This window comes from Lagopus muta, chromosome 9, assembly GCF_023343835.1.
Source record: "Lagopus muta isolate bLagMut1 chromosome 9, bLagMut1 primary, whole genome shotgun sequence".
Taxonomy (NCBI): Eukaryota; Metazoa; Chordata; class Aves; order Galliformes; family Phasianidae; genus Lagopus; species Lagopus muta.
In genome coordinates, this window is record NC_064441.1 from 22,135,068 (window position 1) to 22,150,950 (window position 15,883).

Below are 15,883 nucleotides of genomic sequence, written 5' to 3' on the forward strand. Positions count from 1 at the left end.
TGGTTTAGTCTGAAAGCAGTTTGTTGTTGTTATTTATTAGTAAAAATTTGTTTTGGGGGGGATAAGCTTCAGCTCGTGCTTCTTGTAGTCACTGTGGGAGGAGGAGTTTTGATAGGGACCATAAATTAGATTGTGGGTTTGAGGAAAGAGATTTGATTTTTGAAGTCTGACTATGAAGTGGGATTTGGGGGAGTGCAGTGTGTGTGTCAAATAAACACAAAGATTAATGTTTTGGGCATCCTCACTTTTTTGCTGCTGGCTGTTGTTTTTTGAGTCTGTGTCAATAACTGCTCCATTTGAAATGAAATGGAAAATTCTAGTTTGGTTGGTCACTTTGTCACTGTAGTTTATGGTAACATTATTAACTTTGTTCTAACTCTCTTTGGATTTCTGTGCCAGTGATTGAGAGTTCAGAATTTGCCTTTTGAGTTAACAGAGCAGCATCTTTGTTGGGCTTTGCTTTGATGCTATGCTACAGAACACAGACCTGAAACGTTTCACTGTTTCAGCCAAAAATGTCAAGTTACATTAGTGCAAAAAGTGAGAATTTCACTGTATCTAACCTAAGGTAATTTAATTAGGCTTAAAATACCTCTTTAGGATTACACCTTCTTCTAAGACAAAAGTGCTGTGGCAGTAGAAAGCTGGAGCACAGATGATGGGAGAAAATCAGCGTAATGAATTTTTAATGTAGAGGCCTGTAGATTTCAGTGGATGAGTGCTGGAATAGCACTGTATGGTACTTCTGAATGTCTGATGTGTTTGTATTGTCTCTGTGGGGCATGCAGTTGTAGGATGTCTTACCACCCTCTAATAGTATCTCGCTTAATCGAATATCTTCCCTCCCCTCAATGTAGGTTTGAAGATGGGAGATATGCAATCAAGAAATTGAGGTTTAAAAGTTGGTGCTGAAGCCCTCATGCCTCCAACCAGGACTCTTCTTCTGAATGCTTTCAACACTTGGCTAAACACTACTAATTCCTGATCACTGAAGATTTTCCAGTGCTGCATATCTTACATCTTGGAACTCCAGCAGTTAGTCTTAAAGCAAATCCTGTTTTGTGGACTGTCTTGCAATTTTTTAGCTAATTATAATGATAAAAAGGGAGTATAAATTTATTCTGATCCATATCTAGTTGAATGCATGTTAAAACACAAAAACAAAGCTTGCTCAATCTACCTGCAGTGACTGATGCAAAAACCATCATATGCAAATCCAAAGGAACCGAGAAGTATTTTACAACTTGTATCACTAATGCACTGTTGTAATGTATGCAGGGTCTTAAAAGGTAGAATCATGAAAGTGAGTTTCTTTGTAGACTACCGTGAGATACAGTAGATAAGAGCTTCAACCTTTTTTGGGTTGATGGGATTGCCAGTTTAAAAGGGGCACTTTTTTTGTTAATTTAAGTGATGTATTCTGTTCAAATTCAAGTACTAAATTGGAGTGACTGGAAAATGAGGCAGAAAAGCTGTAGGAATCCCGCACGCCATTAGTTTACTTCATACCTTTACATTTTTGTTACATGGATTCAGTGTTATAGAGCTGTTCTCAAGGGTTAGAATGAAATGACAAAGGTAATGCTGTGTGTGCGAGTAAATAAAGCAAGCTTCCTTGAGGCAAAACTTGGCGTTAGGAATAGTAGGAGGCGACCTGTGTAATGAATTGCATGCCCTGGGGAGATACATATCCAGTACTACCTTTCATACGATGCAAGATGTGTCAAAGTGAGACTGCCACACAGGCTGATAGAATAACACTTTCCTTCAGATCTCCGTTGGAGAGATCACTGTTGTTTTTCCTAAAGAATGTTGTAGTCAGTTGCAAGCTTAGGTGCAGTTGACCCAGCGTGCTTTCCTGATGTTTAAGAAGTATTAGGGCTTTCTGTGGCAGATGGGGAGATCAGCTGCGTGCCATCCTGAGGAAAGCTGCTGTGCCTGACGAGTCTGTTAAAGGGGAACAAATCATTCTAACACAATTTCCTTGTTAGCTACTCGCAGTATGGACTACAGATATGCTGTAGAGGGCTGCCAGAATATAGAGGTTTCGGATAGTTTGGTTGTTTCATTTTTTTTTCCTGAAAATATTTGTAATTGAAGTGAGAGCCATTCGGTGGTTGCAGCGTTTTGATGTATTTTTGTAGCTTTTTTTTTTTTTTTTTTTAACTTCCTAAGTTGCACTTGGAAGCACGTACAAATAAGACTGACTGCAGATCAGCATTTCATTGCAATGAGTCATTTCTGGTATTCTTTCTTGCAACTTCAGTTTTTAAAACAGTACCTCAAAGCAAATGCAGTGGTGATAAAGGGCTAGCCTTAGAACCCATTTCTGTACCAAAATTCTCACCAGGAAGATTTTAAATTTTCAAAGTAAAATGTTGCACATGAAATCAAGGTTTTTCTTAGACCTGCTTACTTACAGTGTCAGAAAAATGCAACTTTTTTTTTGTTTTTTTTTAATATACATTCTGCCTGCAATAAATTATGCAGTAAATGATAATAAAATGTTGTTCCCTTTTAAGCCTTTACAGAGAGGTGTATCAGGCTGTATCGTTCTCGTAGTCTAATTTCCATTCAGAAGTGATAATTTTTTTTCTCTAATTCTCTATCTAATTAATGTTTTTCTGGGGTGTTCTGCTCCTCTGTAGGTTTGGCAGCTACCTTGGGGTGGCTTCAGAGCTGATGTGATGCTGCCATTCCAGTACTCTGCCCTGGTGGGATCCTTGTGAACTGGGGTTGGAGCCTTCAGTAACTTTATTTTTTACAGTAAGCACTCTCTGTAATTTTTTTTTACTACGTTTTTTTAAATAAAGTTTAGGATGATTTTTCAGGAATCACTGTCAGAGGACAGACAGCCCCTTTAGTTTTAATGCCTTGAATATTAATGATGTTGGAATAAGTACTTTAAACCTTACTCATGAGCACTTACTGCAGCTTAGGGATTTCCATATGTTTCCGTATGGAGCAGAAAATTACCCCAGACAAACCATTTTGAATCTGTGCTGCCTTGGGTCAGGTCTGTTCAACGATTCCTTTGGTGTAGCAGGTTTGAGTAGCCAGGTGTGCTGGGTGGTACAGCGAATGTGAATCCAGGCCACTTGTTCAGTTTGCAAGTAGTGTGACATTTTGGTTGTCTTAGCATGATTTTAACGAGAGTTCAGGTGTGAACCAGTGCTATGCTGAGGAGAAGCTGTACAGAACAGGCTCAGAGCTTCGCTGTCTCCCGTCTCATCACCCTATAGACTAAAGCTTTGTGAATCATAGGAGTTAAATTCGGTGAATGCTGCATTAGAAAAGTGGTTGAGGAATGAACATAACATCCTGCTTCTTTGCTCTCAATTCAGATTCCTAAATGCCATCTTGGAATTGGTCCCTGTAACGTTCTGTAACTTTTAGGCAGTCACGCTTGAGCACTTTTTTTTTTTTTCTCCTAAGTTGCATTATGGGATTCATCCACGAGGGGGAAACTACCTTTTTTTCCTTATAAAAAATAAAAAATAAGAGGTACCACACCTTCCAGTTGTGATGAGCTGTGATGTACTGGGAGGGTGGAGCACATCTCCAGCAGTTTGATATGGGAAGTTACCAAAAGCACAGTGCGGAGGGGACAGGAGGGGAGTGTGTGTGTGTATATAACTATCTTAATGGTATTTTGTTGCAAATAGTAGAAAGCATGGATACAAAACAGCAGAGGGGGAAGCTGTACATCGTTCAATAGGCGTTTACACAGTGAGGGTCTTACGAAATGTTCTCTCCTGCTTTTTATATAACATTCCCTATTTAGAATTCCTTTATAAATGAATGCGCAGTATGTTTGCACGAGAGCTCTTTGACAATGAGAAGAGCTCGTGCTGTAGAGACATTTCAGATCAAGCTTCTCTTTAAAAAAAAAAAAAGAAAAAAAAGAAAAAAAAAAAAAGAAAACTTTTATGGCAGCTTTATATGATTAAAAAGAAAAAAAGTACTACTTCAAACCTGGAACTGAAGAGATAACTGCAGCAATAACAGAGAGAAGTCCAAAATAGATTTTTCTTTTTCTTTTTTTTTTTTTTTTTTTCCAATTCAAATTTCAAGTGTTCAATTTAGGTAAAATATTTTTTAAAGACTGAAGTATTCCCTACGTCAGTGACAACTGATGAAAGTGTCTTTTAAATGTAGCAGCAGCAAAATATAAATGGCTAATAATTGGCACCAAAAGCACGTAGCCCTAGTCAGTGGCACGGTGGTTATTAACCAGGCAATTGGAGGGAGAACAGAGAGCCTACTACTAGATCTTGCTATGCTTAAAAGCTGAGATGGCAGTGGTAGATAGGGAAGAAAAATCCTTTCCTTTAGTCCTTCCTCGTGTCGCTTCATCCACTGGAGGAAGAAACAAACTGTAAGTACCACAGTGTCGTAGTGTTGTCTGAAGATACTTCATGGTACAGAGTTGCATGCCAGGATACCCAACACTGACTGCTCTTCACACGGTGGGGTGGCTTCGCTGTCACTTGGGCCGTAGGCTGCTGAAGGGATCTGAGCAAGAAATGGTCAGAACTGGCTTGGAATTGCTCCCCAGTGCTTAAGCGTGGTATTAGGCACCATTCATTTGGGTTTGCAACATATTTTTGCTTGAGTAGCTGATGCCACCACTTAACTCCAGGCTTCGAGTCATACCAGAGAGTGGTAATGTGAAATCTCCCATGTAAGGAACATGAGCAGTAGTGATGCTTCAGCTGGAACGTGTGGGGAAAGAGGACAGCTGTGGTCGTCGTTCTTTGCAGTTGCCCAGATGTGGTTTGTGCAGTAGTTGGTAGGTAGCTGGTAGTTGGTATGATCCGTGTGTGGTTTTCTCCAGCAGGTGTCACTGGCCAACCTTCATGTTTGCTGAGGGTCAGAAGCAATCCATGAGTCCTCACGTTGACGTGTTTGTGAGCGCTTGTCCAAAAAACAGTGCAGAGTAAAGCTCGTTGAGATGGTTCTTACATAACGTGCCAGCTTGCTAATTTTGTGTCTTATCAATTCTAATGAGATTTGTTGAGTTAGAATGCAATTAAAAGGAGCGACTGCAGCAAAGCTAGGATTGTGCAAGCCTCAAAGAGCATCGAGTTGTTTCTGAAGTAGTGAGGACAACTTTCAGGGGGTGTGTGTGCTGGGAGAAGGTAAGGTGGGTTTTGCAGAGGGAAAAGAGGGAAGAAGAACAGTGTTTATCTGGGGGATGAGGAAACCTTTTCTTTTGTATGTTGAATATAACACTTAAACATCTGAATTCCACAGGTAGTAGTAAGGGTCCATTTGTGTATAAAATAACAAAGTTCTAAACAGTGTATGGGCTCTGAAGTTTCAACACCAAGAAAGTGAACATGACTTTTCTAAACTGTTGTGACTTTTGGGCACTTAGCAGGCAAACTGGGAAAGCTTTTTTAGCTGGCTGCTGTACAGACTTGTTTTAAGTAGAATGAATTTGTTAGTGTGTTTCTTTTTTAATTGTAATGCTATTATTGGCTGCCCTCATGTCTAAGAATTGGAAAAGTGAGTGCATGCAATGGAAGTGCAAGAGGCCCCAGTAATAGTTCTCCATGTTTGTTATGAAATAGACACAGGTTTCCTTTTTATGACTTTTTAAAAACTGTCTTACAAACAGTTGTATTGGTACATTATTTTTTTTTTAAGTTTAGGTCAATGTTGTCTTCCAGGATAAGTTTTAAGGCATCACTCACTCCTGCATTGAACTACCACATCAACACAAAGAGTGGAGATCCCATTCTGAGCCAGTTCAATTGTGAAAATTCATACTTTTTTTATTTTTTATGCAATTCAATGAGTAGATGAGCTCAGATTTAAATTCTTAAAAGCACGTTTATTGTAACAAGAATTGTTATGTATTAATACTTCAGTTTTCAATAAAGATTGACTTGTGTTGCTTATTGTGGGGTTGTTTTTCGGTGACGTGGTCCGTTTAGGAGATGTTCTGCCTTTAAATGAATGAAATCGAAGCAAGGTGCCAAAATCAGTGAAGGTGGGCTTTCTCAGTAGGGTTTCTGTGTGGCTCACAGAGCTCAGTGATGAGTCTTGCCAGGGTGGAACGTTTGCATTGCCTGACAAAACTGCGAAGATGCTGCAACTCTGCCTGGCTCTTTTTTGAGGCGCTTCCTGGGGTTTGGTGGCGCTTTTATTGATGTTTCTGGGCACCAAAGAAGTTTAAAGCAAAGCAAATAAAACTCTTTATTTCACAACACCACAGAGTTTACTTGATGTCGGGTTACCGGTATCCCTGAGATGACAGGTGTCGAACAGATAAACCTCAAAGTCAGTGTTTTGATTATTCCCCAGAAGGAAAAGAATAAGTAGGTGCAATGCATGGGCAGTCTGCTGTTTCCTTAGAGGATGGGTGGGTGTGAATGGCACAGCAGTGGCACTATGAGCATCCCAGGGGAGGAGGGATACTGATGGCATGCGGTGCTGCTTGGACTGACAGGCTGTCCTTGTTCATTCTAGGAACCCAGAAATAGCATACCAAGGAACAGTGCTGTGAGAAGCAACACGTGTGGAAGAGGAGAATATTGAAGGGATCCTGTTCTTGACGTGGCTTCTTGGTGTGAGGGATTTTTTTGTTTGTTTAAATGTCTGTGGGACTCCCAAGATGGAAGGTCAGCCCAGGTCTGCTTTTTCCCGCTTCCCCATTTCATTTCATAATGCCTGTTCCTCTGCTGCTGATTGGTGAGTGGCTGTTGGCTCTGTGAAGGCAGGTGTACTGACAAGGGCTGCCCTTGTTGTAGAGGCAGCTTTGAACACTTGGTAGCAGCCAAAGCCGTTTCTAGAAAAACAACTATTCCATTAGAGACCATCAGAAATAAAGCTGCAAGTTCTAAGTTTCAGGTTTTCCTGTGAAAAATTAGGGACAAAAAGCAAGTTTGGCTTTTTCTACTACACATTCTTATTTCTCTAGCACACGTTATTACATTTTAAGCTCCAGTGCTCGTTGGTTCATTGATCCAGGCAGCAGAAATAGTTTTGTCGATAGCTGTGCTGCAGTTAGGAGCTGTGTTCTGATCCTCAGTAGCTGGGGGTTTTGTAGGAGACATCCATCACAGTGCTGGTGTAGAAAAGGGTTTTTTGCATTACCTATTTACACTGATGTGCGGGGCGAGCAATTGCTCTGTTGTATTTTATTCCAAAGTCCAGATAGCCTGATAACTATCCTGTCCTGGTAGCCCAGGTTAAGATGGGATCAATGTGATAACTAGGGGAATGTACAGCAGGAAGAGGCATTTGGTGGCTGCAGGGGGCTGTAGTGCTGCAGTTTCTGTGTGCTGGAGGAATGACCTTTGGTTTGGGGCTATGTACATCTATTTTGTAGTATTTCACAATAGCTTGAGGTTTTTTTTTTTCTGGGCAGGAATGGTGCTGGACAATGTGAAACTTCAGAAATCGGAGGGGGGGGAACACCTGTCTGCAGTCACACTTTTCCCAGCCTTACCTTAACAAGGATGAAAGTGAGAAACTATGAAGTGGAGATGAGTGCTGTATCTTCTTTTGTTGCTAGAGTGCTAATGTGGCTGAAGCAGAAGTGTCAGTTTATCTTGACGTTAAGATTTATCTAGGAGGTGTATTGCTTCAGGTTGCTGAATGTCAAACCCCAAACCTAGCAGGGCTGGGTAATGGGTGTGCAGGCAGGCTGCTGCTTCTGGCAAATGGGGGAATCAGTTGTGCAGAACACAGTTACAGGGCTGCGTTTGATCGTCGTGGGTATAAAGGCAGATGTTGTGTCTGCAGTGTGTTATGGGAAGATGACAGAATCAGGCAGGAGTAGAGTTGATAACTTGTTTATTTCCCAACTCACAGATATATATGTAAACAGTCACACACAAAGGTATACAAGTCTGGGGTCAGTATGTGGGTATCTTATTTGCACAGGCTGTGAAACAGAGCTGCTTTGGTAGCAAAGTTGTGCAAAAGAGAAGCTCACCATGCACACCAGGGTGGAGTAGTTGCAGGGAGGAAAGTGGCAGTTAGGCAGAAGGAACAAGCAGCCTCTACTTGCTAATAGTTACCAGTGTTGCCAAAGCCATGGGATTTCAGTAATGTAGCTTGTGAAGGAAACGTGGGAGCCGTGGTGAGAAATGGAATACGGTGTGCAGTGTTAATCCCAAGGCAGGGGAAGCTGTGATTGCTGCATGGCCAAGAAGAACCCTTTGGGCTTTCCCGAGCCCAAAATAGGCAGCTGTGAATGTAAAGGCAATTGAAGCCCACTCTGCTGCCGTTCCTGAGCACGCAGGAGGTCGTCCTCCCACCTCCCCCATCTCTGGGCACTCAGCAGAGACGTGGGGATGCGTTCTGGTTTCTGCCAGGCCGTGTTTTTGGCTGTGGTCTTATGCTGGCTGAGTTCTGAAAGGAGCTGCTTTGATCTGTCTGCACTGTTTCCAACACTGATTCCCTGCCCCACAGTATTAAATGAACAAAACTGCACCTTCAGTAGGTTCAAATCAACTGAAAACACATCAATTTTTTCCACTTCTGTCCGTTACCAGAGTTCTCACTTTCTAACCCATTACTTACCTGAAAACTTGATACTACAGCCTTATGTAAGCAGGAGCATTGGAGATGGGGACCTTCTGTTTGTATCAGATGTTGTGGCTGAGATCTCAGACCAGCTGCTGTGTGTCAGATCCTGCTGGCTCAGGCAGAAAGCTGGAGTCACTGTAGGTGCAGGTGAGGCTCTAGCAGTTGAATGAAGCCAGAAGAGCTTCATTCTTACAGCCTTTGGACTTGATGCTGTCCTGTATTCGCTGCGACAACCTGTCAACCCACAATCCTCATTTGTAGGCAGATGGTGAGGTTTGAAGACAGTTGTAGCAATAAGAGTAACTTCAGAAGTGGGATTTGCTGTAAGCTGTAGCACCTCACAGATGCTGACAATGTTCTTCTTTTTCTGTACTGCAAAAGATGAAGGAACTTAAGAAAAGCTTATTTCTGTCTCCAGGCATCCAAAGAGATGCAGTGTTTTCAGTCTGAATCCAGGATTGCCTCGGATGCCCATTACTCACAGATGACTGCCATGGAGGCCTGGCTTGCTGAGAGATTTAGGAAGCTCAGCCACCCAGATGCAGGCAGTGCCCAGACAGCTGGGGTTGTTCACAGCGAGGCCATGGATGAGGCTGGATAAAAGAAGGGCTTTCACCTCCCTGCACCCCACAGCATTTCAGGTAAAGATCTTAAAGATTATAGAATCCTAGATCTTAAATGTTGCTTCTTGGAAGTGATTGGCTCTATGGGAACGGATGTCTCTGAACCTGATTTAAATGTTAAAAAAAAAAAAGACTTGTACTGCTTTTGATGCTGTCATAACTGGAAGCATTCTTTTTTCCAGTGTCCAACTCCATAATTCCAGACCGATAACACAAAATAGAGATTCTTTTTTTCTTTAAAAGGTAGAAACTGAGTTATTAGCAGCCACTCTTGGTTGGAGTGGCAGCTTCAGCGAGCCATTCTTGTGACTGGTTCACATAAACCCATGCATTGCCTGAGTGGAGTCTGCCCAGGCTTTGCTCATTGGGAAACACAACTGCTTTTCACAAGATTTTTCCCATGCACTTAACTACAGGAGGGAAGAGGGCAGAAACAACCAGGACAACCCAACAGCCCCTGGCTCGAGTTGAGACTCAGTGCAGGAACTTTGGATTTCTCATTTTGGTTTGGTTTGGGTTTTGTTTTTATGAGTTTTTGTTTGTTTGTTTGTTTTTTGCATGGAAATGTATGTTTCTGGTCATGCAGAGGGTTCATCTCCAAAGGAAGGGAGGTGAGTATTGCAGTTTTGTCTCTCTGCTTGGTCATGCTTCAGGTGGACTTCTCTGGTGAATCTGAGACGGTTCTGCCTGGTATGCTCAGAAAGCTTGAAGCTTGTCACTTAACCTGTTGCTCATATGTCAGAAAACCCCTTTATGATGAGTTTGGGAAGGTCTACAAGGTCATCACCTAGCGTGCACACACACAAAGCTCGTAAAGCTTGCGTCCTTTGCATGCATTCTCTCTGACAATTCTACTTGACAGTACAAGGCTGAATGCCTCCATTGAAAATCCAGGTGAAAGATGAGCAAGGAAGTGCAGTATCGGTTACTTTGCTTAGCACATCTTTATAGCACATGTACACTTGACCATTGATTCAGTAAGAATTTAGGAGATGAGATGGCTTGAGTGCATGACCATCTGAAATCAGTGGAGGTAACACGAGATTGGATATGCGGTTCACTCAGGAAATAACAGGTGTTGGTGGAGTTGGTACTGGATAGGAAAGAAGGTCATTCCTTGATGAAATCCCTTGCAGATGCACAGATGGGTGTACAGATGTGGGGGTGTGGTTAAGCTGAGCAAAGCGAGTTGGATTCTTACCTGTTAATTAGTGCTGTAACTCCACCTGCTATGTTACAAGCTTGCCACTCTTTCTGTGTGATCAACTTTTGTACCTGATTTCAGTCTTGCATAGGGAATCAGATCCTCTCTCCAATTTTTCCTTACAAGAGCAGGATCCCAACTGAAGCCACTTTATTAAGAATATTACTGATAGGCAGTCTCAGGGAGAACGAATTTCTCTCTGCTGTAAATAAATAACTTTTCTTTCACCAGGATGATGTTTGGCTGGAGAAGTCTGTTTTGGCACTTATAAATATTTCTATAAAGTCTCTCTATATAAATTTTCTGTGTGCACCGGTGAGATGAGATATGAAACGAGTTCTGGTAAAGGTGCCAAGTAATCTGGCAACTTCAGTGATTTGATGCATATGTACTAAGTATTGCTACAGAGGTGCCAGTAGCCAGCTCTTAGCTGTATGTTGGTGTGGGGATGTCTTTTAGTGCACCAAGAACCTGCAGAGCATTGGGTGCTGTGTAGTTTGTGCCATTTCATTCAGTAGAATAGATGGGAATTTGTACTGGAGTGACTTCAGTGTAGACTTAAAAGTGTCGTGTAGTACAAAATATGCATTAAAAACAGGTATCAGAAGGTGCAAATAGGCCCTCAAATGGGTGCAGTAACTTTTTTCAGAGTATGGCTGGTCCTTTGCTCAACTGGGACCCAGAGTTTTTGGAGAACCTTCATCCTTGAGCACTCGCAGCAGCCTTGGCTGTGAGCAACCTGAAGCAGCGTGCCACTGAGGCTTATTCCAGGACGTGGTGTTGGGATTGCACCACATCGACTCCCAAAGCCCCTTCTGGCCTGGGTCAGGCTGCCTTAACCCAGCATTCCTCCCCCTCCCTCGAGTACAGAGCTCCTAACCTCAGAAAATGGATCGATCCCGTGCCAATGCATTTTTCTTCCTGGCCAATCAAAACAGACATGGAAGAGGAAAGGAGAGGTGCAGACATTCAGGGTAAACACAAAAGTTAACGACTGCGTTCTGTTATTTATGCATGCTTTCTGCAAAGCTGACCCTGTTGTGGTGGGTGCAGTGCACTGAGGGTAATCATTCAGCATTCTGGGTGCTGTGAAGTCCAACAGGAACGTTTCTGTGCTCAGCACTTTGGAGGATGAAACTCACTCGTGCAAGCCCGGTAATGGTGGCCTGTTCCCCAGAAAAACCAGCGTGCACGTGCAAAGGGTGAATGAGAAATGGTGCTGTGCTCACACCGGGCAATGGTGCAGCTGCAGCTGGGGTTGTGGCCACGTCCCCATGGCTGCAGACAGGCCTGTCTGCAGTTCAGCCCAGGAGGCGACTCAGGGCATACAGGGCATGGGCCTGGCACTTCAAATTTTGCTATTTGCTGAGGAGGAAATAGTGGGGCTTTACTGCAGTACTTTCTTATGGAGTCGGATTCCTCCCACCACGCACCCCCAAAGTCCTGAAACCTCTTTCCTTCCAGTGATCAAGACTTTTGTTTCTTATTTCAGGCAGCCCAGCCCAACTGCTGCTTCTGTGCTCTGACTGCAGGGTGCTCCAGGCCATGGGGAGCATGGAGAGGGGGCACAGGGTGTGCAGGCTGAAGGAGCTGGAGCTGCTGAGAGGGGAAGGTGCTGAGCACTGTGAGCTTAGCAGTGCAGATTTTCCTGTTTTTTTCCCCGTTTGTGTTCACTGAACTATGCTTGGATATGCAGTGTTTAAAGGCCGTTCCTGTAAATGCCCCAGTGCCTTGGTTTCCTGACTGCTGCGTGCCACCACAGATGCATTTTTGGCAATGCCAGAACAGATCTGCAAATGATTATACTGGTTCAAGTTACTGCAAGGCAGGCAGAAAGCAGCTCAAGAATGTGTCCTGCTTGGTAAACCCTGTTTTCCTGCTGCTTGGAGAGATGTGGAGGGGGAGGGAGAGCACTGCACCTTCACAGTCAGGCAGCTTTGAGAGTGGAAGGGTTTTCTCATGTGGTTTCTTATCACCACTCTCTGAAGCACTGCATCAAGTGGGGATGTTGCATCTGGTTCTGCCTTGCAGAGGAGTTGTGTGTTGTGTGTTTTCCTGGAAGCAGACAGTAAACTGCAGGTGGGCAGGGCCATAAGGAGCAGTTGTGTTCTCGTCCAACCTTCAGCTTGCTGATCCTCTCTAATTCCATATTACTCAGAGTAAGCTTACTTATCACCTAAGGTTTTACTGATGTTTCCTCGTCGTTTTTAACTAGCAGGAGGCTGGGAGTTAGGTGCTGCTGACTTGCTAACCTTAATCCATGTTCTGAGTGATGGGAGGGTGCATCTCTTGTACTACGTCTCACTTCCACCTGCCTGCCCTCTGTGGTTGGCTTCACTGAGGCCTTCTAGCATGGTTCTGCTGCTGAGCAGCACATTCTAGGTTACGAGAGGAACAATGATTTTGAAGAAAAACAATTTTACATGGATAAGACACGTCAGACACAGACAGAGTCACTTTTACAAGTTTCTTTATGAAATTAAATGTAGCCCCTGGTCTGGGGAGAAGATATAGTGCAAGAATGACTTTGTACATGCTACTAAATTCAGATGTCCCTGGATGACCAAACTTCAGTAAGCTACAGCATCAAACACCAGACCTGGGAGCTCAGCAGGCAGTTAGTGCTCATTTACAGTAGCATCATGTTGGAACAAAGGAGTGCCTACTTTCTGCTGTCACAAGATGTCTCTAAGCTAGGGAATTAGGTCAGTATGGCTTCTAACGCTCACTAAGGTAAGGCAAATCTTTCTTTTTGCTAACCAAGGTACAGATGAGTTTCTCTTGGCCACCGTTTGAAACTTGGGTACCTAAAGTGAGGCTTTCAGTGCCAAAACTTGGCCAGTTGTAAGTAGCTTTAGGATGTCTGTTTGTAAAGGTATCAAAACCCTCTAATAATTTGAGTCTGTAGAAGTTTGCATAACAGTTGTGGTTTCAGTCTTTCTTTTGCCATTAAACTGCAGACTCTGACTTCTGGGAGCGGTTTGCAAATATTGATCTTTTGTTATTTAAAAAATAAAAATAAAACAGACAAAACAGGCATTGAGTTAACAACTGACAAGAACAATTACAGACTTACAAAATACACAGTTCTGGTTTTATACCATAAATAAACACATTACAAACAATGAGCATTTTCATTGGCCAGGAAATATGGCAGAATGATAGAAGAGAATCTAAGGAGTTGAGTACAGTATCAATTTAGGCACATTTTTCTCTAACTTCTGTAACGAACCCACTAGAGCGATTCCTGAACGTTACTCATGCTGCAGGTTGGTTGGCACCGTTTAACAACTATATTGTTCATCAGTGTTGTTGAATTAAAGGGAAGAAAAGGGTCACAGTGCAATACTCACTGTTGTCTCGTCTGAGTGCCAGCAGAGGCTAACTGAGTTAGTTAGAAGGGTGGAGGAGGATCGTGTCCTTGAGGTGAAAGGTGGGGAACAGAGAACGGAAGGGTTTTGCTCCTCCCTGCAAAACATACAATGTCAGCAACACTGAGCTGTTGTTCTGAGCATGTCAGCGGGGGGCAGAGCTGGTAGGCTGAGCAGCTGCCAGACAGCAGCGGTGTTCACAGCAGAATGGAATGATTCAAAGTACAGCTGACAGGCAAAACCTTTTCAGATGAAACAGATCAGGCTCCATTCTCATCTCTTCCTGGAAGTCTGTCTTGAGTGCTGTGCAAGGCTGGCTCGCTGGGACCAAGCACAGATGCACACGTGTGCGAGCACACATGCGGCCTCTCACCTCAGAGCCAGGGGGTCAGTTGGTCTGCAAGATAAATAGAGAAGGCAGGAGCACACGTGCCATCCTCTGTAAACAAAGGATTGGAAGAACCTGGGCTCCACCTCCTAGGACTGGTGGATAAAGTGCTTTCTCAGAAGGGGTTCAGGCACAAACGCGGGGCTGTCCTCATTTCCGGAAGGGTGTCAGCCTGCTGATGTTCTGCCAGAAGTTCGAGGGTTTGCGCTTGGGCTCTGCCAGCATGAAGACCTGCTGCTGTGGGAGCGTGGTAGGCAGGGTGGGATGCTTCTGTCGCATCAGGAAGTCATAGTATGGCCTGGTGACAGCTGTGACAGCGAGGAGACAGCAAAGCACGTGAGTTGAGCACACAAACCCTCCCCATACCCATTAAAGCTGCGGGACAGTGAATTTGATTTGCCTCAGCATTGCTCTCAATTTCAGCAATGTTGGTGTTACGGAAGTCCCAGAAATGCCAAGCGTAGCTGACAGATGTTCTGTCGACAATAAGGGGCAGCTAAACAGCTGTAGCTCATTGCTAGTGACAAACTGATGAGCATACTCATGTGCCTTTACTTCTTTATGACATCCTGCACTGGTAAAAGCATGGGGAAATCCACAGCAGTGGAGTTTTAGCAGGCAGAATTGCTCTATTGAACCTGAAGAGCCATGTCTGAGCACTGTCCTTACAGTTCAGAAAAGAAACAAAAAACCAGACTTGTTCTGGGTACTGGATGAAGTGCTTCTTTCTGACACTGGTCCCCAGGTAATGCTATGAATTCTTAGCTTGAACTCAGTAGAAGAGAGCTGTAGCAGCCACAGCAAGAGAGGTAACCAAGTGGATCTAATAGAGGCTCATGGCCACCAGGACTTGGTAGAGACAGGACTGTGGAGTCCTGTCTGGAGACAATATTCCTTTGAAGACAGCTGAAGGGACAGTGCTGGTAGGAATGATGGAATGTTTGGAACTTACTAGAAAGAGCAAGAGTGATTTGCAATATGGAAAATTAAATGGCAGGACAATTCTGAAAACAATTGTGGAGAGATTACAGAGTGATCTGATTATATATCAAGCAGTTCTTGGGATGCTAAATATTCATCAGTGCATGGCCTTCAGTCTCCTTGATGGATTGTGCTGGTAAATATAAGATGCCTTGTTTACAGTTCTTCATTTTTGGATGAGAATGATTTCAGTTTTCTGTAGATCTGCGAGCTGAGAGTGACTGCTTCAATTTGCTCCCTACCTGTTTCACAACTCTGTGACCATGAGAACCCAAACCCAAGCACTGTAACACAGCAGCAAGTAGTCACTACCTTAAGTCTTTAACATATATATTAAAAAAAAAAAAAAGAGAGGCAAAGCCTTTAAAGGACATACATTAAACAGCAGCACTGTAAAACAGAAATGCCATCACCAGAGCTAGCAGCATTTCTGTGCTCAGGAGTGACTCACCCTTTGGCTTCCCAGTGTGGTGCTGCTTGCTGGCATTTAGCATTGCTTGCTTCTTCTGCATCTCTGTGATTGAAAAACCTTGAAGATAAAAAGAAGGGCTGTCAGCAGCAGCTCATCACGTTGTACCTCAGGGGAGCATGCTTGCAGAGGCAATAAGAAAAACAGGTTGGAATGTGTCTGAGGTGGGAGGTCATGAGTCAAAATTCCTCCCAGAGGTGCACAGCTCCCCTTACCTGTGCTGCAAGGCTCCCTGCCTGCCTGCACCCCTCCCTGCTGCCTGACAGAACCAGGCCAGAGCAGTTGCAGCTCAGATCTCATTAG

The 15,883-nt window shown here is 43.6% G+C and overlaps 2 protein-coding genes across 5 annotated transcripts in view; one reads left to right on the plus strand and one right to left on the minus strand.

Annotated features, from left to right (window-relative positions):
- The window catches only part of FAM168B (family with sequence similarity 168 member B), a 17,850-nt gene extending 13,926 nt beyond the window's left edge, over positions 1–3,924 (plus strand). For all 4 annotated transcript variants that reach the window (XM_048954315.1, XM_048954316.1, XM_048954317.1 and 1 more), the window contains one exon: positions 858–3,924. The gene's annotated coding sequence lies outside the window, so the exon portion shown is untranslated. The remainder of the gene's footprint in view (positions 1–857) is intronic.
- LOC125697321 (uncharacterized) overlaps positions 3,407–15,883 on the minus strand; it is a 165,547-nt gene continuing 153,070 nt past the window's right edge. Inside the window, 3 exon segments of the mRNA XM_048954314.1 lie at positions 3,407–14,338; positions 14,341–14,438; positions 15,563–15,640. Coding sequence (XP_048810271.1) covers positions 14,246–14,338; positions 14,341–14,438; positions 15,563–15,640 — 269 coding nt within the window. The 3' untranslated portion in view covers positions 3,407–14,245.